The sequence below is a fragment of the Mustela nivalis genome, assembly GCF_964662115.1.
Source record: "Mustela nivalis genome assembly, chromosome: 7".
Lineage (NCBI taxonomy): Eukaryota > Metazoa > Chordata > Mammalia > Carnivora > Mustelidae > Mustela > Mustela nivalis.
This window is the reverse complement of record NC_139026.1, coordinates 103,456,849-103,481,254: the sequence shown is the minus strand read 5'-3', so window position 1 is coordinate 103,481,254 and position 24,406 is coordinate 103,456,849. Positions and strand designations below refer to the sequence as shown.

General features: G+C 45.1%; 1 protein-coding gene across 15 annotated transcripts; it reads left to right on the top strand.

Annotated features, from left to right (window-relative positions):
* Window positions 1-1,299: 1,299 nt before the first annotated feature.
* Window positions 1,300-18,982, top strand: PEX5 (peroxisomal biogenesis factor 5). Of its 15 annotated transcripts, none has more exons than XM_082742583.1 (16): window positions 1,300-1,412; window positions 2,049-2,215; window positions 2,548-2,583; window positions 2,850-2,982; window positions 3,203-3,334; window positions 9,187-9,292; window positions 9,826-9,916; window positions 10,314-10,424; window positions 10,660-10,752; window positions 11,114-11,209; window positions 15,428-15,571; window positions 15,774-15,844; window positions 16,239-16,451; window positions 16,796-16,961; window positions 17,225-17,382; window positions 17,557-18,982. In XM_082742583.1, exons 2-16 carry the CDS (start codon window positions 2,069-2,071, stop codon window positions 17,756-17,758), a joined length of 1,899 nt encoding a protein of 632 aa, XP_082598709.1. In that variant the 5' UTR covers window positions 1,300-1,412; window positions 2,049-2,068; the 3' UTR covers window positions 17,759-18,982. The 15 variants fall into 15 exon arrangements, with proteins under 15 accessions (XP_082598709.1, XP_082598697.1, XP_082598698.1 ...); XM_082742571.1 differs by having other exon boundaries at window positions 11,090-11,209; XM_082742584.1 differs by having other exon boundaries at window positions 1,302-1,412; window positions 2,052-2,215.
* The last annotated feature ends 5,424 nt before the right edge of the window (window positions 18,983-24,406 follow it).

The following is a 24,406-nucleotide window of genomic DNA, read 5'->3' as shown; positions in this document are numbered from 1 at the left end:
CCCTTTCTCCTTGGCATGGCTTAGTTTACTAGGTACTAGTTATTTTCTTTACAGTGGCAGCCTGAGAAGAGTGAACATGCAAGGGCTGGGATTTGTGTTCTCCAGGGAAAAGGGGTGGGGTGGGGTGGGAGTTCTGAAGGATGGTGAAAAGGTAAGGAAAAGGAGAAATTCTGCACAATCTCCAGGTTTGCCCTGCCATTCTGTTCCCCTGAGGTGTCAGAGCAGCTTCTTTATTTTCCCAGGGAGGAGTTTACAGAGCCAAGGCCCTCTGGTCCCTGAGGGCCTGAACCTTTGAAATCTGCAGGACAACCAGGAAACAAGTGTGGCACAGGGCGCCACCTGCTGTATACCTGTTTCCCCTCCTGCACCCTGGGATGGGATGGTGCTTCTTTTCCCTCTGGTATTAACCTGTCCTTGCTCAATGACCAGCAGCCCCAAGCCCCTTCTGCTCTTCTTTGGGGCACCAGGACTCCCTTGGCCTTGGGAGGTGAGATATAAGGAGCTAGGTGAGAGATAAGGGTTTCTTTCCTGGAGACCTTTAAGTTTGACATCAGAGCCAATGCTGTGGCAGATGGTGGGGCCTGAGGCTTATCCCGTGATTAAAAATCATTTCTTGGATCATGTCTGGCTTTCCCAGTCTGGAGCAGTGGGAATAGGGCCACCATGGTGACCTTGACCATGGGTGAAGGAGGAACAAGGGGAAAGGAGTGATTCACTGTGCACCTTCCCTGTATGTTACCAGTTTGAGGACTGCGGATGCGTTGGACCTTATTTTAGTCTCCGGAATTTGTCATCATCCAGTGCTATTTTCCCCACTACGCAGTGGCAGAGGGATTGGGGGCAGGCCTCTGTCTCCAAGGAGACTGTGACGATGTCCCACTAGGGGCAATTTGGAAGTGGACAACCTTAGAGAGCTGAAGAACGCCTCGGATTTGACCCTTGCAATTCTCGGATTTGACCCTTGCAATTCCCGTGTGAGGGCCTTTCTCCTACCTACTTTGGGGCTTAGGAAGACTAGCCAGCCCCTTTTTAGAAGGGGAAACTGAGGCCAGAAAGGGCAGGGAATCCCCTTGGGGCACAATGTGCCCCTCCTAGCTCCATTCTTATTTGAGCTTCCCATCAAACCTGTCCTAGTGCCGAGGATCCTTTTGAATGCTCTCAGCGTCGCTGCTCCAAGACTTCCCCTTTAAGGCGTTCTTCCCCTTTAAGATTCACGGCTCCCTCCGTCACGCTGCGTCGCAGCCTTAAGGCCCCGCCCCTACAAACAGCTTTCCACTGGGCAGTGGTGGCTGCGCGGCCGCCACGGCCCCTTTAAGCTCGAGCCCCGCCCCTTGCTTCCTGCCCCCTCCCCTCCCCACCCCCTTTAGCCCGCACCAGGTGCCCGGGCGGGTCGAGCGGCGCGGCGCGCGACGGTGAGCGCCGGGCCTGGAGGGGGCGCGGGGACGGGTTCCCGGTCTTCCCCTGTCCGGGCCTGTTCCTCGCGGGTCCCGGGAGCGGAGCTGGAGTTGCGGCTGGGGCGGGGGTAATGGGTGGTCCGGAGCGCTGGTGGGGTGGGCCGGCACCCACCGAATGGGGGGAGGGGCTCAGGTGACTTAGGGGGGTAAGGAATGGTTCCTCGCGGAGCTCGCCAGACATGAGAGGTTTGGGGGACCGGGCTTACGCTCTGGCGGCGTTCCCCCTCTTCATTGCCTCTCCAATGCCCGGGTACAGCCCAATTGCGGAATTGTCCCCTTAGACCCCTGGGGTTTCGGTCCTTCTGTGGGGGGCGACCGCCGGCCGGTGTCGCTGCCTGGGACCGCAGTCGTGGAGGCCGCTGGAGAGGGCCAGGCTGAAAGCGGTGGCCTTTGAGGGGGGCGGCAGGAGGGCACCGGCCCCCTCTCGGACTCCTGGCAGAGGTGGGGGCCATAGCAAAGGTTACGGGGGTGGAGGGTGGTGAGTGGCTAACAACCTGAGACGGACGTTCGCCCGCCTCCGCCCAGACATGGGCTGAGTGTGGGTTGAGGAAGGATCTGGCAGCTGGACCTCAGTTCCAAACCTTCTCTGCCCAGCAGTGGGGCTGGCGGTCACCATGGCAATGCGGGAGCTGGTGGAGGCCGAATGCGGGGGTGCTAACCCACTCATGAAGCTGGCTGGGCACTTCACCCAGGACAAGGCCCTTCGGCAGGAGGGGTTGAGGCCTGGCCCTTGGCCCCCAGGAGCCCCGGCCACAGAGGCGGTGAGTGTTCTTGAGGCAGAAAACTCAGAAAGGGTGACCAGGGATAGAGGGGCCAGATGAACACGTTGGGATAACTGCTTTCTCTATTGTGTTGCAGATAATAGTAGTTATCACTTAATGAGTGTTTACTTAACACTGTACTAAGCATTGTACATCCTTATACAGATGAAAGCAGTCATTCTGTAGATGAAGAAACTGGGGCTCAGAGAAGTTTTGTGACTTGCCCAAGGTCACTCTAAATGCTAGAGCTGGAATCTTAACTCCTGTTAACTGAGTTGGGTATGTGGACTTCATTACTGTATCATATTGCTTCCCTTTTTTTTCTGTCTTAGGTCTCTAAGCCTTTGGGAGTAGCCTCTGAAGATGAGGTAAACATACCAGTCTCTTCTGCTCCATTTTTCTTTTGCCCTTTGTGTTTTTACTTTAAACATGGCTTATTTATATTTCATTCTTTGGAGCTTCCTGACCAAAAGAGATTTGCCTTATTTCTTCTCCTGCTTGGTATTAAAGATGTACTGAGTATTTTGACATCTGTAGTTTCTGTGTTTCCCTTTCCTTGTATTTGATGTAACTGCCTCCCGTTCATGGGGCCCTATCTCTTGCTGAGTTCATGTCATTGTCTTTCTCCTGGCAGCTGGTGGCTGAATTTCTCCAGGACCAGAATGCACCACTTGTGTCCCGTGCCCCTCAGACCTTCAAGATGGATGACCTGCTGGCAGAGATGCAGGAGATTGAACAGTCAAACTTCCGCCAGGCACCCCAGAGAGGTGGGTCCAGAGTCTGGTGAGAGGGCACATCACCATTTTCTGTGCAGATGGGACCAAGGGGATTCCATATTTGGATGCCGCTGGCATTAGGGAACTGAGATGCAGAAGGAGATAAAACGGAAAGTGCTTTCATGTCCCTAGGGTTGCTGAGGCATGATAGAATGATACGCATTTCTTTTTTTTTTTTCTTCTTCTTCTTCTTAATTTTCTCTTTTTTAAGCTCCTGGTGTGGCAGACTTGGCCTTGTCTGAGAACTGGGCCCAGGAGTTTCTTGCAGCTGGAGATGCTGTGGATGTAACTCAGGATTATAATGAGACAGACTGGTCCCAAGAATTCATCTCTGAAGTTACAGGTGAGGCTTATCGTGGGTAAGTGGCTCATATGGGACAAAGTTTGATTCTGTGCCCCCAGTTCTTAGGGTATAGAGTGATTTCAGCTTCTGTGACTTTTCTGGACTTTTGACTCATTTCTCTAGGGCACTGAACCTGATTTCCCCTAGGTGGTAGTAGGGAGTTATTGAAACTTACATGAGAGAAGGGATTGGGTTTGAACTGGGTAAGAGATTTTGGAAATTATATCTATGTATCTCTTTATATATAAGATATATATCTTATATATAAAGAGAATGGGAGAGAGGACGAAGAGAGAGAACATGTGGAGTTAGGTACTTTGTTATCTGGGACGTTATTACTGTAGTGTGGTGGTGTGGATCCACAGATTGGATGGATGGCAATGTGGCCCACGAAGAAGTGCTAGGCATAGCCAATGGGATTCTGGCATTAAGTCATCTTGAACAGGGACGCCTGGGTGGCTCAGTTGGTTAAACATATGCCTTAGGCTCAGGTTATGATCCCAGGGTCCCAGGATCAAGTCCCACATCGCTCCTTGCCAGCGGAGAGCCTGCTTCTCCCTCTGCCTGCTGCTCCCCCTGCTTGTGTGTATGCACTGTCTCTCTGACAAATACATAAAATCTTAAAAAATAAAAACTCCTCTTGAAGAGAGTTGGGGCCTTAGAAAATGGAATTGTGTTCAAGGGCTTGAAGTATGAGGTTTTAGAGGGCAAAGACCATATCCTGATGATAATAATAAATACTCATAATAATCACCAGTGTGTATTTACCATCTTCTAGGCTTTGTATTAAGTGCTTTCAATGTATTATCTGTTTAATCCCTATGAGAATTCTTGAGGTAGCCACTGTTTCTGTTCTTAGCATATAGATAAGAAAACAGGCTTTGAGATTAAGTGATTTGCCTAAGGTGATACAGTTTTGTAAGTGGTGGAGTTGGGATTTAGCTCTGGGTTTGAACGATTCCAGACCCGGTTGGCTGAACCATGGTGCTCTACTGCCAGACCTGCACCTGGAGCTCTTCAGATTCCCAGCCTCATTTCCGTTCTCTGTCTTTGAGAGGATCCATGCTCATCCTATCCTTTGGAATTGATTCTTCTTCCCCAAGCCTGTCTGATTAGGGGCATGGGGAAAAGGCACTCTGTCTCTTCAACTTTCCTCTTCCTCATTGCTTTCAAAGAGAAGCACTTGCTAGCTTTTTTTCCAAGTTAAGAAATTAAGAATAACAAGAGATACAAATGGAAAAAGTTACAAAGATTCTAGACTCTCAGGGCATTCATCGTCCTAGTTCTTGAACATTCTCGAGATCATTAATGGCAGCTCTTTGTTTTTTTCCCCGCCATCGTTTTTATTCTCTAAAAATAGGGCTTTCTCTCTCTAGGAAAAAAATCCCAAATCTAACAACTAAAGCTCATCTTTAGTAAAAGCTATTGATCTCTTTTATAGTGACTCCCTCTCCCACTCTTAAGTTGGAAGTTTAAGGTAGAACAATAGATATTCTTAGTTTCATTAGTGGTACTTTGCACTTGATAATAATCATTTGGTCTTCATGGTTACACTTAGCTGGTAGTTATTCCTTCCCCATTTTATAGATAAGGAAACTGAGATTTGGAAAGGTTAACTACTTTGTTTAGAGTCACTGAGGAACATTCTCTACACTCCATACTAAAAACCATTACTCTATCTTTGAGACTCCTCTTCAGGGAACTGCCTCAAGTGAAAATCTGAGTTGTAACAAACACCTTCCACCAAACAAACTCAGTTTTCATACAAACCTTAGACTTAAATGCGACCTCTTTATCGTAGAGGGACTTCTTTTGTAATGTGTGGGCATCTGTCATTTTTGGTAACTCAGAAAAATAAAAAGTACTACTATGAGCATTGAGATTGATGAGATTTTTGTTATAATGATCAAAATTGCTTGTAATCAGTGAAAGCTTCCTTAACCTGTAAGTGAAAAACAACTTTAGAAAAATGAGTTGGACCTCTCTTAACTTGTTAAGTCCTCTTTGGGAGATTTCTTCTGTTTTACACATTCTTTTGGGACTGTGCCTGCTTCATGGAGGCAAGACGATGGAGAGCTGGAAAGGGAAATTGAGCTTTTGGGGGTCTGTCTTCATAAAAATGCCAATTGCAGCAGTATATTGCTTTGTAGGTACTGGACCTTCAGTATTTATTGAACAAATGAATTGAGATCTGGGAGAAAGCTAAAGGAAATTAATTTTCTGATAATTCATTTTTTATTATCATAATGTTTGTGGCTGATATTATATTGATGATATAGGTTAACAATTGCTTTATGGATAAGTAGACTTCAAGATGAAAGGAGGTTATATTTAAATCCTTTTTATCTTCAAGTCTCTGTTGTTAAGATTCTAGACTCAAGTTTAAAAGGAGGCTTGACAGTTCATTTTTTTTCTTGTATTAGTGTTTTATTTGGAAATATAGTTTCACTGGAAGTTGCCAAAAAAATGTAGAGGAGAGTTCTGTGTATCCTTCACTCTGTTTTCCCCAGTGGTAATATTTTACATAACTGTTAGTTATATACAGTATCAAAGTCAGGCAGTTGCCATTGTTACGATCCATAGAGTTTATTAAATCACACCAGTTTTATAGGTCTTTGTGTGTGTTTATGGTTTTGTGCGATTTTGTCATGTGTGCAGATTTGTGTAACTACCACCACAATAAAGTTACATAATTAATCCATCACCACATGAAGCTCATTTTTTTTTAAAGATTTTATTTTATTTTATTTTTTATTTATTTATTTTTTTTAAGATTTTATTTATCAGAGAGAGAGATGGGGAGAGAGCGAGCACAGGCAGACAGAATGGCAGGCAGAGGCAGAGGGAGAAGCAGGCTCCCTGCTGAGCAAGGAGCCCGATGTGGGACTCGATCCCAGGACACTGGGATCATGACCTGAGCCGAAGGCAGCTGCTTAACCAACTGAGCCACCCAGGCGTCCCATAAAGATTTTATTTATTCACTTGACAGAGAGAGATCACAAGTAGGCATAGAGGCAGGTAGAGAGAGAGAGAGAGAGAGAGAGAGGAGGAAGCAGGCTCCCTGCTGAGCAGAGAGCCCAACGCGGGACTCGATCCCAGGACCCTGAGATCATGACCTGAGCTGAAGGCAGCGGCTTAACCCACTGAGCCACCCAGGTGCCCTGAAGCTCATTTTTGAGTCTGCCATATTTCTTGATGCAATCCAGCCTCCACCCATGCCCTTAAATCTCCTGGGTCAAATAATGCTCCATCTTATGACTCAGCTGTAGGGATGAAATACGTCTTTAAGGGATTTTGAATTTAGACAGCTTCAGCTAACGTGTGTGAGGTTCCTGAGGTAATCATGAGAGAGAAACCTGAACTTTCCTAGGAAGGGCAGTATACAGCAGTAGCAGGTGGTAAATGGCAATCCGTCTCCCCCGACAGCAGCCGAAGAGACTGTGGATGAAAAGGAGTAACAATCTCGATGTGATGTTTTCTACTTTCGGTATGGGTTTGCTGTGAGCAGACAGTAATGATAATAATAACTAACATTTGTTACTCTGTGCTTGATGTGTGCATTAGCTCACTTGGTCTTTACAACAATTCCTATGTAGTTGCTATTATTATCTCTATTTTATAGATAAGGAAAGGGAAACTTAAGGGTTAAGTACCTTGCACAGTGAATAAGTGGTGGGTGGTGTTGGGATTTGAGTGTCCAGTAGGCTGATTTGGAACCTACATTCTTTCCCATTGATCGGGCTCTTTAGTAAACTCAGAAACCTTTACAGATAAGGGTGGGAAGTTCGGAGTTTTTAACTTTGGAGCTTGGGCTGGATGTGCCAAGGAGCACCCAATGAGAAACTAAGACGACATTCTGAGTTGGATATTTGGTATCTAGGTTGTTGGTTCTAACTCTGCTAATTTATGTGACCTGGTATAGTCCTTTCCTGTCTGTAGGTCTTAATTGTTTCAATCTCAGGTATCCAAGAGGATCTCATTTTCTGTAAGAATTTATTGAATAAAGTGTGAAGGCCAAATAGAATTCTTTTGGTCATTTCATTTTGACTCCTTTTTTGGAGCAGGTTTCCAGTGCCAGGAAATTCTGAGGCTTGTGGCTAATATGGTAAAATACCAGATCATGGCTGTTTGAAGATGACTTTTCTCACCTCTGGGATTTTTTTCTAATCTGCCTCATGTCCCTTTTAAAGTCCAGGTGGTTTGTATTTTTTCCATTGCTTCTTGTCCTTGAAAGGAGCATTTCACAGAAACAGTATTCTCTATAATTTGAGGAGTACTTTTGGCCAGAGTCGGGTTCGCAAAATCCTCTAGTTGAGAGGAAGGAGTGACTAGTTTTCAACAGAATGGGACAAAGGGACCAGGAGGCGTTGTAATGTCTACTTAAGTGTTAAGGTATCTCCCTACTAAGTCTCCACTCTTGAGCCAACAGTCTAGTTGGGGCAAAGAAAAGAGAACGGTGAGGGAATCTGGATAAAAATGTTGAGAGTCCTTGAAGTTAAGAGGTTGATTAAAAAAAAAATCACCAACCACATCTTTTGTTATATTAGTAATATTTATTATTTATAATTAAGTGTATTTTGAGAGTTTGGATCCCCCCGCTTTTTTTTTTCAGATTTTGACATTACTTTCTCAGATGTTGGGTTTACTTTGTTGAAATTGTTCAGGCAAAGTCTCGGTAAATAGAATAGACTGTTCTGTTAACATACTTAATACTGAGGGGATGAATCTGCCTTCTCAGTGTTAAAATCAATGGCAGATCTTTAAATTGGGGACAAAGATAGGATGAGCACTTCGGTGTTGATGTGGAAAGGTATGGATGCAGAGCAGATGGAAAGGATACCGAGGCTCCTGACTTTTGGGTGTTTACTTGTTCTTTAGGGCACCTTTGAACCATGTCTTAATGCTTTCATTTTGTTTTAGTTTGGGTTTTTTTTTCTGGCCCTGGAATAGCTCAGGACAAAGTCCTGGAGGTTGAGAAAGAGTTTAGTGCCCTCGTTTGATCTGATCTGTCACCTTGGTGTGTTTATTATGATGTTGCAGTGACGCCCTTTGTCACTAGAGCTTCTGAGACAGTTTCCAGAATTACACTTAAAAACATAGCCCACAGAATGAATCAAAAGTCAGACTAGTGTTTTTTCCTGGGGGAGGGGTGGTCTGCAGGAGCCTGTGAGAGAGCAGTAAACCTCTGCATCTTGATCTGGGTGGCGGTGATCCGAGTGCACTCACATCAGAGTTCATCAGGCAGCACGGTTATGTTTGGGGCACTGTATGTACTTTCATGCTTGCATGTTCCATCTTAGCTAAAAAAATGGAACAGACATCAAATGGGAAGAGTGGACCAATGTATCTTTAAATTCTAGCCTTGCGTTCTGCTTCTCAGAGTCTCTAGGTATAAGATGAAACATGAGGCTTGTTTTCTTGGGATAGCGTGAACTCTGTTGATTGGAACGCACCAGAGCTTTGGTTAAGGAGCAGGGGCTCTTGTATTCTCCCGTAGCTCCTTACCAGCTGGCCGCAGTACCTTTGAGGAAGGTGGAGGCCCTCAGCACCCGCTATTTCTTACTGAAGTCTCTGACACTTCAAGCAAAAAGGTTTGGTCTGTCTTCCTTTCCTGAGTCTCCTAATTTGTTCTCTTGTTTCCAGCTTCATAAACTTCTACCCTAGGCCCCTTGGAAGTAGGTTGCGTATTGAGAATTCATTAGTGTTTTCTTTTGGCCAGGAATCTGAGGTATTCAGTAGGATCTCATCTGCTTTGACTTGGGTAAGAGGGTCAGTGGAGTACGTGTCGTACTCTCCCTTTCCCTGATCCCTCCCTGAGCCCTGTGTGATTTCTCCATGTCTGTCCCTTGTAGATCCTTTGTCTGTTTCCCCTGCCCGCTGGGCTGAGGAGTATCTGGAACAGTCAGAGGAGAAGCTGTGGCTGGGAGAGCCTGAGGGAACAGCTTCCACAGATCGCTGGTGAGTCCAGCTACTTCTTTCTGGATGGATCCCTGTGAAAGGAGTACTAGATGGTTTTCCCAGCCTCCCTCACCTCCTCCATCCACATTCTCAAACCGACTTGCAGTCCCCTCATTTTCTGTGTTAAGGTTCCCACTTGTATTATTACCCTAGAAGTTTGTCTCACATCCAGTTGAGTCAAGAATCCTAAGTGTCTTAACTAGAATTTCATAACTTTAGCTTATGCACCCTGTTCCCTTTTTACTTTAGAGGCTACTGCTGTATTCCTTCTCTTTATAAATGAGTATTAGGGAAAGGGAAGGATAAAAGAATGTAGCTAGTGCTTTGCCACTTCTGGCCAGGTGTCCTTTTTTAATGTAACTTGGAATTTGTAGGTCCTTAATGAGAGAGTAGAACCCCCGCCCCCTCCCGAGCCCCCCACCCCTGCCCCGGGACCCAGGAACTGTGATTGCCATGGGCTGGGAGTAGGCAGTAGTGTGGGGAAGGTGGTGTCAGACTAGTGTGTGGAACTGGTTTGTCCTTACCTGTTCTAGGTATGATGAATATCATCCCGAAGAGGACCTGCAGCACACAGCCAGTGACTTTGTGGCCAAGGTGGATGACCCGAAATTGGCTAACTCCGAGGTGAGCCACATCCCACTGTTGCTTTGCCCAGCAGAGCTGATCTTGGAAGTCAAGAGTCTAGCTTCTCTTACCCCAGTTTAAAGAGAAGGAAATAAGATCTGAAGTCCATTCCTTCTTCCTGGAGAACAGAGACTTAGGATCCTTCTTCTTCCTTCCAACATCCTTTCTCTCATTTCCTTGCATACTAACCCTTTCACTTTTCTGTGTCTTCTCAAATCTTTAAGGCCAGAAATCCCTTTCTTTTTGCTCTTGACATTTTTCAGGCTCTTTAGCAAGTCTTGTCTGCAGCTAGAGATGGTCAGGGGGAGGGGGAAGTGCAGGCGTCTCTTGGGCATGGTTGAGAGTGCACACCTGGAAGTCCTCTCCCAAGTGGCCTCTGTGTGTCTCTGTGCCCCAGTTCCTGAAATTCGTGCGGCAGATTGGCGAGGGGCAGGTGTCCCTGGAGTCCGGTGCAGGGTCGGGCCGAGCTCAGGCAGAACAGTGGGCAGCAGAGTTTATACAGCAGCAGGTAGGACATTGTCACTTCCCAGTCCCACTTCAGAGCCAGCTGGTGCCCCAGGCCTCGGGTTCAGTGTTCAGGGGTCCCAGATGGGGAAGCGATTTTATTGCCAACGTGTCTTGGTAGCATCCAGGTCCTGAGCGGGTGGGAAAGAGAGTCTGAGAATGTCCTCAGAAGCGTCCAGGTTGCTGGTGTTCAGTGGGTAGAAAGTTGGTGGTGGTATGACCATCCTTCTTTGTCACAGGGTACATCAGAGGCCTGGGTTGACCAGTTCACAAGACCAGTAAACACAGCTGCCCTTGATATGGAGTTTGAACGAGCCAAGTCAGCTATAGAGGTGAGAGCAGGTAGCACAGGAGCAGACGCCTAAGGGAACGCACTCCATTGGACAGTGTCATGTGAGCATCACCAATGATGAACGTTGTATGCTGTAGTGTTCCTGGACGCTCTGTGTCAGAACTGCCGGGGCTAGGGTGGGTGACTGTCAAAAATGCCAGTCCCAGGTCATCACCTTCTACTGCAGGATTGGAATCTGGGGGTAGGATCCAGAGGCTTTTGGACGCTTTGACATTTAGGATTTACTGTCGTAGGGAAGCCATCCTAGAGGCGCTGAGGGTGGAGTGGGGTGGTCATGATGGATCTCCTTTTTTCTACCTGCCTTCCCTTCCTTACAGTCTGATGTCGATTTCTGGGACAAGTTGCAGGCAGAGTTGGAGGAGATGGCGAAACGGGATGCTGAGGCTCACCCCTGGCTTTCTGACTATGATGACCTCACGTCTGCTTCCTACGATAAGGTAGGAACTCCGTTCTCAGATCACAGGGTTTCTTTGTTATGTTGTTTCTCCTCTCATCCTGAATGAAGGGTACTTCCTTGCAAGTAATTACTTCCTTGAGCCCCTTTCTGTGAAAGGAAATCTGAATCATTCCCTTGTCCCACTCCTCTTTAGAAATTGAAGGTATGCTTTATTCTTAGAACATACAGATTAATAATAATAGACTGTCCTTGTCAAATCATGATAAGACAGTGATGTAATACCTGTGACAGAGATTTGCATGTGATGCATTCAGAAAACAGATGAAGGAGCTCTGCTTTGGAGGTTGATTGGGGGATCGGTGTAATTCCTTTGGTAGAGAGTAGTAATTGGTAGACTATGTCTCTGTTGCTACATCTTAGTATCTATTTACTTTTTTTAACTCACAAATTTATTTTAAAAATTTATGTTAAAATTAAAAAAAATTATTATAAAAAATGGATCTGTTTCTCTAAGTACTGACCATGTGTGCCAATTTAGGGTGTTTGCAAAGAATTAGATTAAATAAAATGTTAGGAAAATTTCCCAGCTAGTCAAAGATAATCTAGTTTCATACACAGCATAGACTTAGACTTAGAAGTGTATGCTATTTCAGAGGTATTACTGTAGAAAAAAATGTACTTTGAGGTTGTAGGGTATTTAGGGATGTAGTTAATAATCGAACTGCTAAGTTGAAGCATGAGAGGGAAGAGAGAGAATTAATGGGTTTTGAAAGAAGCAAAACAGGAACTGAGGAGGTGAGTAGCGATGCCTCTTCCCAGCTCAGATCTGGTTGGGAAAGGATTCTGGCGCTAAAACCAAGGCCTGAGATGTGGAGCTGGATGCTGGGTAGATCTTGACATCAGGGAGCTGTGTGTGCAAAGATAAAGAAGAGTTAAGTTCAAGATAACTTTAAAAGGGTTAGCATTTGAAAGCCAATGAAAAACTTAGTACTGGGAAAAATGGGGTTTTGTTTACTATTGCAGTCTGATTTTTTATGAGCTATCCTGTTAGTAGAAAACAGCTTACTTCTTGGATCCTGCTTTGTGTTTTGCCAAAATGAGTTTCTTCTATAGAATTCTGAGGAGGAAGAACTCAAGGTAACACCTAGTATAATACCTGGTAATACCTGGAGATAATACATTTATTAATTTGTATTAGCAATTTGGTAAGTTGCATAGGTTCTCTTAGCTTACAAATGGCAAATTATAAATTTTAGGTGAAAATTTCTGTGCTTTGATAAATACAGATATAGCACTGATTTTGTATGAGCAGCATTTTTTACTCTCATGTTAATGACTTGCTAAGTGGAATATAATTTTTTTTAATAGAGTTTTAAATTCAGAACTTATGTTTTTAGATTTTTGAACCCTATTTGATATTATTGATACCTTGAGATATTGCAGATGTAGGACTAGAAATATACATATATATTTTTTAAGATTTTATTTATTTTGACAGACAGAAAATCACAGGGAGGCAGAGAGGCAGAGAGGGAGGAAAGGAAGCAGGCTCCCTGCTGAGCAGAGAGCCCGATGCGGGGCTCGATCCCCAGACCCCGGGATCACGACCTGAGCCGAAGGCAGAGGCTTTAATCCACTGAGCCACCCAGGTGCCCCAGGACTAGAAATATTTGCATTAATGTTCCACAGAAATGTGCTCTACTTTGTTACTCACTAATAATGAATGATTCAGATTTTATCTGGCTTTATTCTAACTATTACTGAATTATATGTCAGTAGTGCTTTTTTTGCTTTTAAATGTGACTCTGACCCTGATTGTTCTATAAATTCATGGGTCTCTGAAAAATACTATTTTTTACTGGGTGGTCCTTAAATTTTCAAGACAACTTAACATGTGTACCTCAAGCAGATAGTGTATTCTTTTAGCATAAAGAGAAGTTTCTGTGATGGGACAGACTCTTAGTAGAAGAGCAGAAGCTGTGTGATCCTTTGAGATTTCAGAGTAGACAATGAATCAGACTTAATGACTAGCTCAGGTTAGACATTTTAGGTTGCAGCAGTGATCATAAACTCATGCTGCATTCTTTGGCGGGCTGTTGAAGCTTCCTTCAGCATATTCTTGTTCCTATTGTGCACGTATTCTAATTGTGAACAATTCCTCTCTGATCAGCAGTTGATAAAATGGCAAGGAGCCTAGACAGCACAGATGAGGGAGCACTTAGGGAACCCTGTGGTTGCAATCTGATGGCCTTGATGTGTTACATTGTCTTTTCAGGATAATACCTATTTTATAAATAGTATTTTATGCCCCCTTTTTTTTTTCTGGAAGATTTTATTTATTTATTTGACATACACAGAGAGATCACAAGTAGGCAGAGAGGCAGGCAGAGAGAGAGAGGGAAACAGGCTCTCTGCCGAGCAGAGAGCTGGATGCGGGACTCGATCCCAGGGCCCTGGGATCATGACCTGAGCCGGAGGCAGAGTCTTAACCCACTGAGCCACCCAGGCACCCCATTTTATGCTTTTTGATAATACGACTTGGGTGAATATTCTTATTCAATGCGCTCAATAGCTCTGAGAGGCAGGAATTAATTTCATTATGAAATTGTGTTATAGTTGACGGTGATCTCTGTTTCCTACAGGGTGGCTTAAGGCGTGGATCGCTGATAGATAGGAATTGAGGTTGAATGTGGTAAACTGGTAGTTTGGAGTAGGGGTTAGCAAACTATGGCCTGCAGTAAGTCTGGCCTGTCACCCGTTTTTGCCTGGCCTGTGAGCTGATAGTGGCTTTAAATGGTTGAAAAAAATTGAAAAGTACTATTTTGTGACATGTGCAAATTATACAAAATACAAGTTTTGCTGTCTATAAATAAGGTTTTATTCCAACACCGTCATACTTACTTGCTTACCTATCTGTGGCTCCTTTCTCTCTCCAAAGGTGGAGTTGAGTAGTTGGGACAAAATATTTATTTGCTTACTTTGTGGCATTTTACAGAAAAGACTTGCTGATTTCCTGGTCTGGGGTCATTGTCTACCTTCTAAGTTTTCATATTGTACAGAGATTTACCAGGCACATTACCTATTCTCAACATGAATAGACTTTAAATATGTTTATTTTTAATCCAGCTCCTATAATATGTCTTGTTTTTTAGACTTCCATCGTAATTATGTAATTTCGGTTCGTCACAGATAATTTACATCTGATCGCTTATCATGCTTTAGAACTTGGCTGATAAGATTTAAGTGTTGCCAATTTTTTTTAACAGTTCCATGGTAATAGTGAAAAGGGGCCTCGCTCTTGTCTGTATTATGTGTGGTTTCATTCTTACGTGTCCTTAGCTGCATTTAGAAGGGCTCTGCCTGGTAGTTTGCATCTTCTTTTCATTCTGGTGTGTTGTTTGTGTTGGTAACTCACCAAAAGAACTCCCCCAAAAGAACATTTTATCTGCTTGTCCCAAGTCATGGGGCTTACTCATGACTCCCATTTTATCTTATTATTACTACTCTTTGCCTGACATGAAATACCAGTAGACAGAGCTTTGCATGTAGCATCATTCTTTCCTCAAATTAGAAATCCTCAATGAGAAAATGTTGTCTTTCTGAAGCATTTTCTGCCATCAGGATTTGGGGATCTAGCTTTCATTTACTATCAGATAGAGATTAATATTAGTAGCTTCTAAGAGTGAAATTAGTGAACAACTAAAATTTTCAGAGTGCTTGAACACATGTTATCCAGTCACACGCACAGTGATTCTGTGAGCTGGCTAAGAGTGTCATCTGAGTGGTGCAGCCTCTCATTCCAAATTGTATTTCCATTATTCGTTTTCATACTGTTGCAGGAAAATAGGAAGTGCCCTTTGAATAGCTAAAGAGTGCTTATCTCATAAGGTAAGATCTCATAAGATCTGCTTATCTGGAGCAGATCCTGTAAGAAATGTGTTCTGTCCAGTGGTGAGAATCAAGGATGTGGAAATACAGGCCTATAAGGACATCCAAAAATTGGCTTATTTCCAGCCTGGGTCAGAGTTTGTAGACTGTTAGCTTTTCAGGAGATAGCAGCATGAGCGTGATACTGAATGGATTTACTGCGGTCCTAGATGATCTTCTTTCTAATAGGGAAAATTTGCCCGTATTTAATTCAGATACCTTTTTGGAGGCCTTTAAGTTCTCCACCTCTGTCCTGGTTGTCATCTGCCATCCCGGTGCTTTGACTGTGATGGCTCTTTCTTAGGTTTTCACTTGCTTCCTTTCCCTCTAGGGGTACCAGTTTGAGGAGGAGAACCCCCTGCGTGACCACCCCCAGCCTTTTGAGGAGGGGCTCCGGCGACTTCAGGAGGGGGACCTGCCAAACGCTGTGCTGCTTTTTGAGGCGGCCGTACAGCACGATCCTAAGCACATGGAAGTGAGTGCCGCACTACTCTGACTTCATATGAGAGCCCCCTTCTGTCAGTTTTGAGGGAAACCCCACAGAGTAGTGCAGGTGGATTAGGGCCTGGGTGATGGCCTGGGATGGGGTAGTAGGAGTGAGAGGGTGAGTGGGGGAGCCAGAGGAAGAGAGGTTGGAAAGGTGAATGCAGTGATAGAATCTGACACCTTCTCTCTAGGCTTGGCAGTATCTGGGTACCACCCAGGCAGAGAATGAACAGGAACTCTTAGCCATCAGTGCGCTGCGCAAGTGAGTACATGAACGGTGGGGTGAGGTGGTTCCTGGGCTCTGTAAATAGCCATTGGAATGATAGGATTCCAGACCCAGATCCTTGTCTTTTTTTTTGGTCACTAGCAAGAGTGTTTTCTTGTGGTGAGACTCTTAAGGTTTGGAGTGAATTGGAGATATCTTGTTCCATTCCTTCATCAGCTTTAATTTTGTATGTAGGACCCTCACTGGTTCCTTGGCTGCTAAAACCTTCTCCTTCTTGTATCTGTAATTTTTTTCAATAACACCCCTGTAGAGGAGTCCTCTGTGTCTTTAATCTGAGGGAGTTGGCAGGTGAGGCCATTGTGACTCTGTGTTCTAGGACTATATTCCAGCATCACTGCGGATACCAACTCTGCCCACTCTGTCTGAACAGGTGTCTGGAGCTAAAGCCCGATAACCGGACAGCACTCATGGCGCTGGCCGTGAGCTTCACCAACGAGTCCCTGCAGCGACAGGCCTGTGAAACCCTGCGAGACTGGCTGCGCTACACGCCGGCCTATGCCCATCTGGTCGTGCGTGGTGAAGAAGGGGCTGGGGGGTCAGGACAGGGCCCCAGCAAGCGCATCCTCGGGTCTCTGTTGTCCGAGTGAGTGAAGGATTCCTGGGATGACAGATGATAACCTGAGCCCCAGTAGAAGGAGGGCCTTGGTTTTGGAAGCCTGCCTGGATTGTTACTCAAGGACCTCAGAGTGGGATAGGAAGCCTGGGATGCACTTGAAGGAGGTCTGCATTGTGTGGTGCAGTGCTGGGATGAAACAGAAAAACCCGTTTCTAAAATGAAATTTGAGAGTAGGAGGATGACTGATAGATTGATGAATCTTGGGTATATGAGTGACGAATTAAGGAATTATTTTGGAAGGGTAAGAATCCAGACACATCCATCCACCTATTTTTGCATTTTTTTTTTCTTTTTCTTTCCTATTGATCTAGCTCCCTCTTTCTTGAAGTGAAAGAGCTCTTCTTGGCTGCTGTGCGCCTGGACCCTACATCCATTGACCCGGATGTGCAGTGTGGCTTAGGAGTCCTTTTCAACCTGAGTGGGGAGTACGACAAAGCGGTGGACTGCTTCACAGCTGCCCTCAGTGTTCGTCCCAATGTGAGCCTCAGGGGAGGAATGGAAATAGCACATGATTGCATCTTACTGAAGGGTCATTTGTTGGGACCTTCGAAGTCACGGGAGCTTCCGTTCCATATACTGATTGCCTTGGGAGAATTGGGCAGAGAAGGCTGGGAACATTTGAGAAGAAAGGAAGGGAGAGTAACATGTATTAGCTAAACAGAACGGTGACCCGGGGAGGACGGGCAGAGTTGGATCTGAGCCTAGTTGTTGTTGCTACTCCTTTCCCATCTGTGTTCCAGGACTATTTGCTGTGGAATAAGCTAGGGGCCACCCTGGCCAACGGAAACCAGAGTGAGGAAGCGGTAGCTGCGTACCGTCGGGCCCTCGAGCTACAGCCTGGCTATATACGGTCCCGCTATAACTTGGGCATCAGCTGCATCAACCTTGGAGCTCACCGGTGAGAGCATCTATGGAGTAATTAGTGAATGAACTCTCTCCCTGCCTTTGGCCGTAGCTCCTCATTCTCCAATCCTCTGTTTGACTAAACAGCCCCAGCTTTCTCCCCATGCCAGCTGATCTGCCTCCTTCCAGTAATGTTCTGCTCACCAGCTCTCCTTCTTCTTCCCCACAGGGAGGCTGTGGAACACTTTTTGGAGGCCCTGAACATGCAGAGGAAAAGCCGGGGCCCTCGGGGCGAAGGGGGTGCCATGTCAGAGAATATCTGGAGCACCCTGCGTTTGGCGTTGTCCATGTTAGGCCAGAGCGATGCCTATGGGGCAGCCGATGCCCGGGATCTGCCCACCCTCCTAGCTATGTTTGGCCTGCCCCAGTGACAGTGGGATGGGCTGCCCTGTGAGTGTCAGCTTGGAGGGGTCCCTGCTCTGGACGTGACTCTCTCTCCCCAAATGGGCTACTAAGGGGGTGGGCTGATGACCACAAGCGGTGTGGCCCCTCAGGAGCTGCCTCAACGTAGTGGGTGGGGGGTAGTCCATGTTCTTCCTACATCACTGTAGGAAATGAGCTGTGTTATCTCTGAGTCCCTTGGTAATTCAAGGGATGTACATTGAGCTCCAGATCTCTCTGCTCATCATGCCCTTTCTTGGTGCTGCTTTTTGGGTAGGACCCGAAGATCTAGGGTAACTGTTGTCATCAGCTGCCATTTCTGATAGGGTCTACCACATTCGTAATGTCTGTCCTTTCCCCTACTTACTGGGAACTGATAATAGTACAGTTTTCTTGTCAATGGTGTGCAGCAGGTTCTTCTACCATCCATCTCTGAGATGACTCCACCTGGGACAGGATGTTAGGAGTTGGCCTGTTGGGTTGAAATGTTGCTTTTGCTCAGCAGAGCTGAGTTTGATAGGGCTGCTCATAGTTCTCTTGCTCCTGGACCTCTCCTGGCTGTAGTTCAGATTCTCTCGGTACAATGCTGCATGTGGTGCTGCTGGCATCATTATTGAGGGGTCCATAGGAGTTGCTGGGGTCAGTTGTACAGAGAGTGTTTGTATGTAGGGTAGGAGGATGGCGTATTTGTGGAATGAGCCTAAGAGGGACCAGATGGGGTCAGATCAAGGGCGCTGGTGGGAGGAAGAGCAGGTGGCCTGGGGGTGTGGTGAGTGCAGCCAGCCCTCCTCTCAGAAAGGCCTGTGAGTAGGCCTTGAGCTAACTCTTCTAGAAAGTTGGTTCAGAAATAGTCTTGCCAAATTCCTAGCAAAGAGGCAGTTCAGTGTTACCATAAGCCTTTTGTTGTACTTCTTGAAATGTTTCTAGGGGAAAGCAGTGAAAAAACCCCTCCCCCCTTATTACCTCCACAAGCTGAAGACTGAGGGAGCAGGTTGGACTCTTCTCAACTGTCCCCTGTATGGGGAGATACACTAACCCCCAGAAATGACTGCTAAGCCTTTTGCCTTGTCTTCAGTAGCTAATGATCAGAGAGATTTTTTTTTTAAACTACCATGGTCCCAAGGTTCCATCCTGAAATTTATTTTTCTTTGTATGAATATGTGTAAATGATTTAAAAATAAAACTGTATGAATAAAATTTGTATGAAGAATAAATGGAGCTGATCTGGGTGTGAGTTCTGCCAGGTATGAAGTTGGGGTGTGGAGGTGGGTTGGTGTCTGAAGGACAGGTATTTAAGAGTGTTCTTCCTCTTTCTTTGTCTCTCAACTTCTCCTTGGTGTATTGATTACCCATCCATCTATCCAATAATATTGAGTACCTAATATATGCCTGGTACTGTGAATAACATGGACAAGGTCCCTATGTTCATGGAACTTAAAGTTTAGCAAGAGAGACCACTGGTTAATAATCATGCATTTTTCATACTTGTGATAGTACTATAAAGGGAAATATGGGGTGTGATACAATTGGTATTGTTTTCATTCTGAATTACATGGGAGGATTATGGTAGTTTTGCCAATACTTATGCTTTCTAAAGGTTTTCATCTGGCTCTCCCTGGTTTTATTAGAAACTGTATCAAGAGCCATATAAAGATGGGTATTGATCCTGGGGAAGTTTTTTTTTGTTTGTTTAAGAGAGAGATTGTGCAAGCAATAGGGAGGGGCAGAGGGAGAGAGAATCAAGCAGACCGAATGCTCAGCATAGGACCTGATGTGGGGCTCGATCTCACAATCCTGAGATCATGACCTGAGTCAAATCAAGAGTCAGATGCTTAGCCCACTGAGCCACTGGGTGTCCCTATCCTGGGGAAAATTTTTAAAACAAAGAATATTTATATTTGGAAATAAACGTCCATGGCCATGTTAGAATTGAATAAAAAAATGTCTAGGGCACCTGGGTGGCTCAGTGGGTTAAGGCCTCTGCCTTCGGCTCAGGTCATGATTCCAGGGTCCTGGGATCGAGCCCCGCATCGGGCTCTCTGCTCAGCAGGGATCCTGCTTCCTCTCTTCTCTCTTTCTGCCTGCTTCTCTGCCTACTTGTGATTTCTGTCTGTCAAATAAATGAATAAAATCTTTAAAAAAATATCTAAAAGGAATTGGTTCAGTAAATTATCCAGATAGTGAAATATTTAGTTATTTCCAATGACAATAAATGCTAACATAAAACACATGATGGGAAAGAAAAGGTTGGCAAACTATAGGTTATCTCAAGAAAAGCATGCATTGAAAAGAGACGAGGGAAATATTCCATTATGCTAAAACTGTGATTATGAGTGATTTTTCTCCTGCTTTGTCATACTTCTCTGTAACTTTCAATTTTTCTTAGTGCATGGGTAATACTTCCATAGAAAAACCCAGCAATACACCTTCGGGGGGAAGGGAGGGGCATCTGTTGTTGTTACCTGGGTGATCTTGGGACAGCTGTGTCCTGGGCTCTGAATGGCAGGCAGGCAAAGCAACAAACTGATGCAGCAATTTCTATAATGTATAGATAAAAGGAGAAACTCCTGGTGTGAGAGGCGAGCTAATGCCTGGTTTCACTGAAGTCTCCAGGTTTACCTACTTTGCCTGCCTTTGGTGGCATGAAGGTGGTCAAGAGGATGCTTTTCTTGCATGGCCGGGGCGAGGCAGCTCTTGAACCCAAGTCAGATCCATCTGGTGGTAATTGAGCCCCTATCACGTGCCAGGTGCTGTTCAGGCACCAGGGCTCTGTTCTCATGGCTTACATATGAGTTGACTGAGAGAATATACAAGTTAAAAAGAAAATGCCTGTTTTACGTACTATGAAGAAATCACAATGGCACATTGCACTAGAGAATAAAGGGGATGGCTTGCGGGCAACACTGTGGTCAGGAAAGGCCTTTCTCATGAGGTGAGCTGAGTGTCTGGGAGGGCCCAGGTCCCAGGGGGCAAATGTGAAGGCTGGGATCTGAAGGTAAAAGGGCTCTCTGTGCACACTAACAGGAAGGAGCCTGCACTGTAGAGGAGAGGACAGTGGCAGGACAGAGGGTAGAAAGGAGTGGTCAGGAGCCATGATTATGGAGAAGAATCTGAGTTTTATTCTAAGTTCCAGGGAATCACTGGAGAGGTTAAATAAATGTGATGTGATGTGATTACGTGTTAAAAGACCATTCTGGCCACAGGATAAAGAATGGATGCATGAGGCTGTGGTGGGTTGGAGCTGAAGCAGGAGGACCAGTTAGGCAGTCAGCCCACTGAAAGATATTGGTGGCTTAGTCTAGGGTGGAGATGGAGGGCAGGAGAGGAATGGATGGATGGCACACAGATGAGGAAGTTGCACAAATTCAGCATAAATTTTGTAGGTACAACTGTAGGATTTGCTGCTGGATTGGGTAGATGTAGAGGGCTAGGGTAAGAGATGAAGGATGACTCCTAGATTTTTGGCCTGAGCAATTGCAAGAATGGTGATGCCTTTAACAGAGAAGGGGAAATGGTGGGTGGAGCAGGTTTGGTAAGGCAAATATAAAGCTCTATACTGAACACATTAGATCAAAGGCCAAGATCTCTCCAAAAATAGATGTCAAGTAGATAAAGTGGGTATATAAGTCTCGGGGAGAAGTCAGGGCTAGATGCTTAAATTTGAGAGTCCTGTTTATAGAGACTGCATTTAAAGCCCTGGGACTGGGAAGGTTTGGGAGAATGTAAATAAGAGCGGGGTGGTGGTGGTAGTGGTGGTGGTGGTGGTGGTGGTGGTGGTGGTGGTGGTGGTTGGCTTACCAAGAAGCACTGATTACCAGGCAGGCAGAATGGCTTGAAGCAGCTGTTTGTTCTGTAGGATACAAATCTGTTAAGGGTGACCTTGTTAAAACACAAAAACAAAGAATGACTTAGAGGCGGCACCAGGGTGGCTCAGTGGGTTAAGCCTCTGCCTTCGGCTAAGGTCATGATCTCAGGGTCCTGGGATCAAGCCCTGCATCGGGCTCTCTGCTCCGCAAGCAAGGAGCCTGCTTCTCCATCTCTCTCTGCTTGCCTCTCTGCCTACTGATCTCTCTCTATCAAATAAATAAATAAAATCTTTAAAAAAATGACTTGGAGGTCTGCAACTTTAAAGAAACAATTTAACTTTTAATCCAAGTTTTTCTTTTTCCAGGAAGAAGTATAACCAGCAGATGATCTGTGTGTTCATTTCAGTAAGACCCTTTCCCTCTGGGTATTCTCTCTCTGTAGGTAAACTGATGGGAGTTGAAGGACAAAAGGCCTTCTTGGCAAGTGTGGGAATTTGGGTTAATGGCCTCTGCGCCTTGTTGCCAATGGGCTGACCCCACTATCCCGTAACCAAGGGGGGGCGGGAAGGAGGCAGGGAAGCACGCCAGACACCCTCTTCTCTAACTGGAGCTTGCACAAAGTCCTGAGGGCCTCCTTGAGCTCCTCTTTATTTTCTTTTTTTAATTTAAAATATTACTTCTAATTTTTACTTTAAATTAAAAAAAATTAGAGCAGTTTTAGGGTTACAACAAAATTGACAGAAAGGTGCAAAAATTTCCCTCATGCCCTCTGCTTCCCCACAGGCATGGCCTGTCCCATTAACAATGTCACCCACCAGAGTGGGACTTTCTTTTTTTTTAACCAAGTATGAACCTCTGTTGATACATTGTAATCATCCAAAGTCCATAGTTTACTTTAAGGTTTACTCTTGGTGTTATGCATCACATAGGTTTGGATAAACACATAATGACTATATCCATCATTGTTGTATCACACAGAGTATTTTTGCTGCCCTCAAAGTCCTCTGTGCTCTGTTCATTTGTGTCTCCCCCACCCCAAGTCTGACCGTTTAGTGGTCTCCATGATTTTACCTTTTCCAGAATGTCATAGAGTTGGAATCTTACCATATGCAGCTTTTCAGATGTGCTTATTTCACTTAGCAATATGCATTTAAGGTTCCTCCATGTCTTTTCATGGCTTGATAGAGCTTTTTTTTTTTTTTTTTAAACGCTGAATAATATTCCATTGTCTGGATGTATCTTTGTTTATACATTCACTACTGAAGGGCATCTTGGTTTTTCCCAGGTTTTGGCAATTACAAATAAAGCTGCTATAAATATTTGTTTAGACAAAAGTTTTCATATCTTTTGGGTAAAAACCAAGTAGCATGATTGCTGAATTGTATGATAAGAGTATGTTTCTTTCCTTCCTTCCTTTTAAAGATTTTGTTTATTATTTGACACAGAGAGAGAGAGAGAGTGAGAGAGGGAACACAAGGTGGGGGCGGGAGAGGGAGAAGCAGGCTTCCCGCTGAAGAGGGAGCCCAATGTGGGGCTCAATCCCAGGACTCTGGGATCATGACCTGAGCAGAAGGTAGACACTTAATGACTGAGCTACCCAGGCACCCCTCTTTTTTCAGAGATTTTATTTATTTATTTGATGGAAAGACAGAGAGAGCGAGCCAGTGAGCACAAACAGGGGGACGGGCAGAGGGAGAAGGAGAAGCAGGCTCCCTGATGAATAGGGAACCTGATGTGGGGCTCCATCCCAGGACCCTGGGATCATGATCTGAGCCCACTGAGCCCTCCAGGCTCCTTTTTGTAAGGAACTTCCAGACTGGCTTCCAGAGTGACTGTACTATTTTTCATTCCCACTAGCAGTGGGTGAGAGTTCCTGTGGCTCCACACCCTCACACATTTGGTGTTGTCAGTGTCTTGAACTTTGGCAGTTGTAATAGGTGTGTGGTGGTATGTCATCATTTTCACTGGCATTTCCCCAATGACAGATGATGTGTAACACCTTTTTGTAGGGCTTATTTGCCACCTGTGTATCTTCTTGGATGAGGTGTACTCTTTGCTTTCTTGATTACAGTCTCTCTTCCTAATGATTGTATCTTGAGACACTTTTCTTTTTAGACTTTTTTATTTCTAAGTGATCTCGATAACCAGTGTGGCGCCCGAACTCACAACCCCAAAATCAAGAGTTGCACGCTTTACTGACTGAGCCAGCCGTGTTCTCCTACATACTTTCTTTAAAACCTTGAACTGAGTTTTAAGTTATTTTTTCTGCATAGGAGCTGTTAAATTCCCTCTCTGTACTCAGAGGCCTTCCTGGGCAGGTTTCTACTTGGCAACTCCCTTTTTTCTCGCAGCAGAGATCCTGCAAGGTCATCAGGAAAACACTGTATAAATGTTCTCATCTGCCCCCTACAAGTTTATCTCCACTTGTGTCCATTGGGTCATTCCTCCTTCCCTGCTGCATTTCAGGGGAACAACTACCATCTTCCTCCTCAAGGATAATCCCTTATTCAGGCTTTCAAGTTTCAGTCTTGGCAGAATTGCTCATCTAGCCTTTACCTTTAATTCCTCCATCCCTATTGGCCCTTTCTCTTCATTAAGTAATCATGCTCAACTATTTCCCATCCTTAACCAAATAAAAATCTAACTGATCCACCATTAGATCAACCAAACAAAATAATCATTTCTTTATTTTTTTAAAGATTTTATTTATTTATTTGACAGGCAGAGATCACAAGTAGGCAGAGAGGCAGGCAGAGAGAAAGAGGGAAGCAGGTTCCCTGCTGAGCAGAGATCCCAATGTGGGGCTCAATCCCTGGACCCTGGGATCATGAC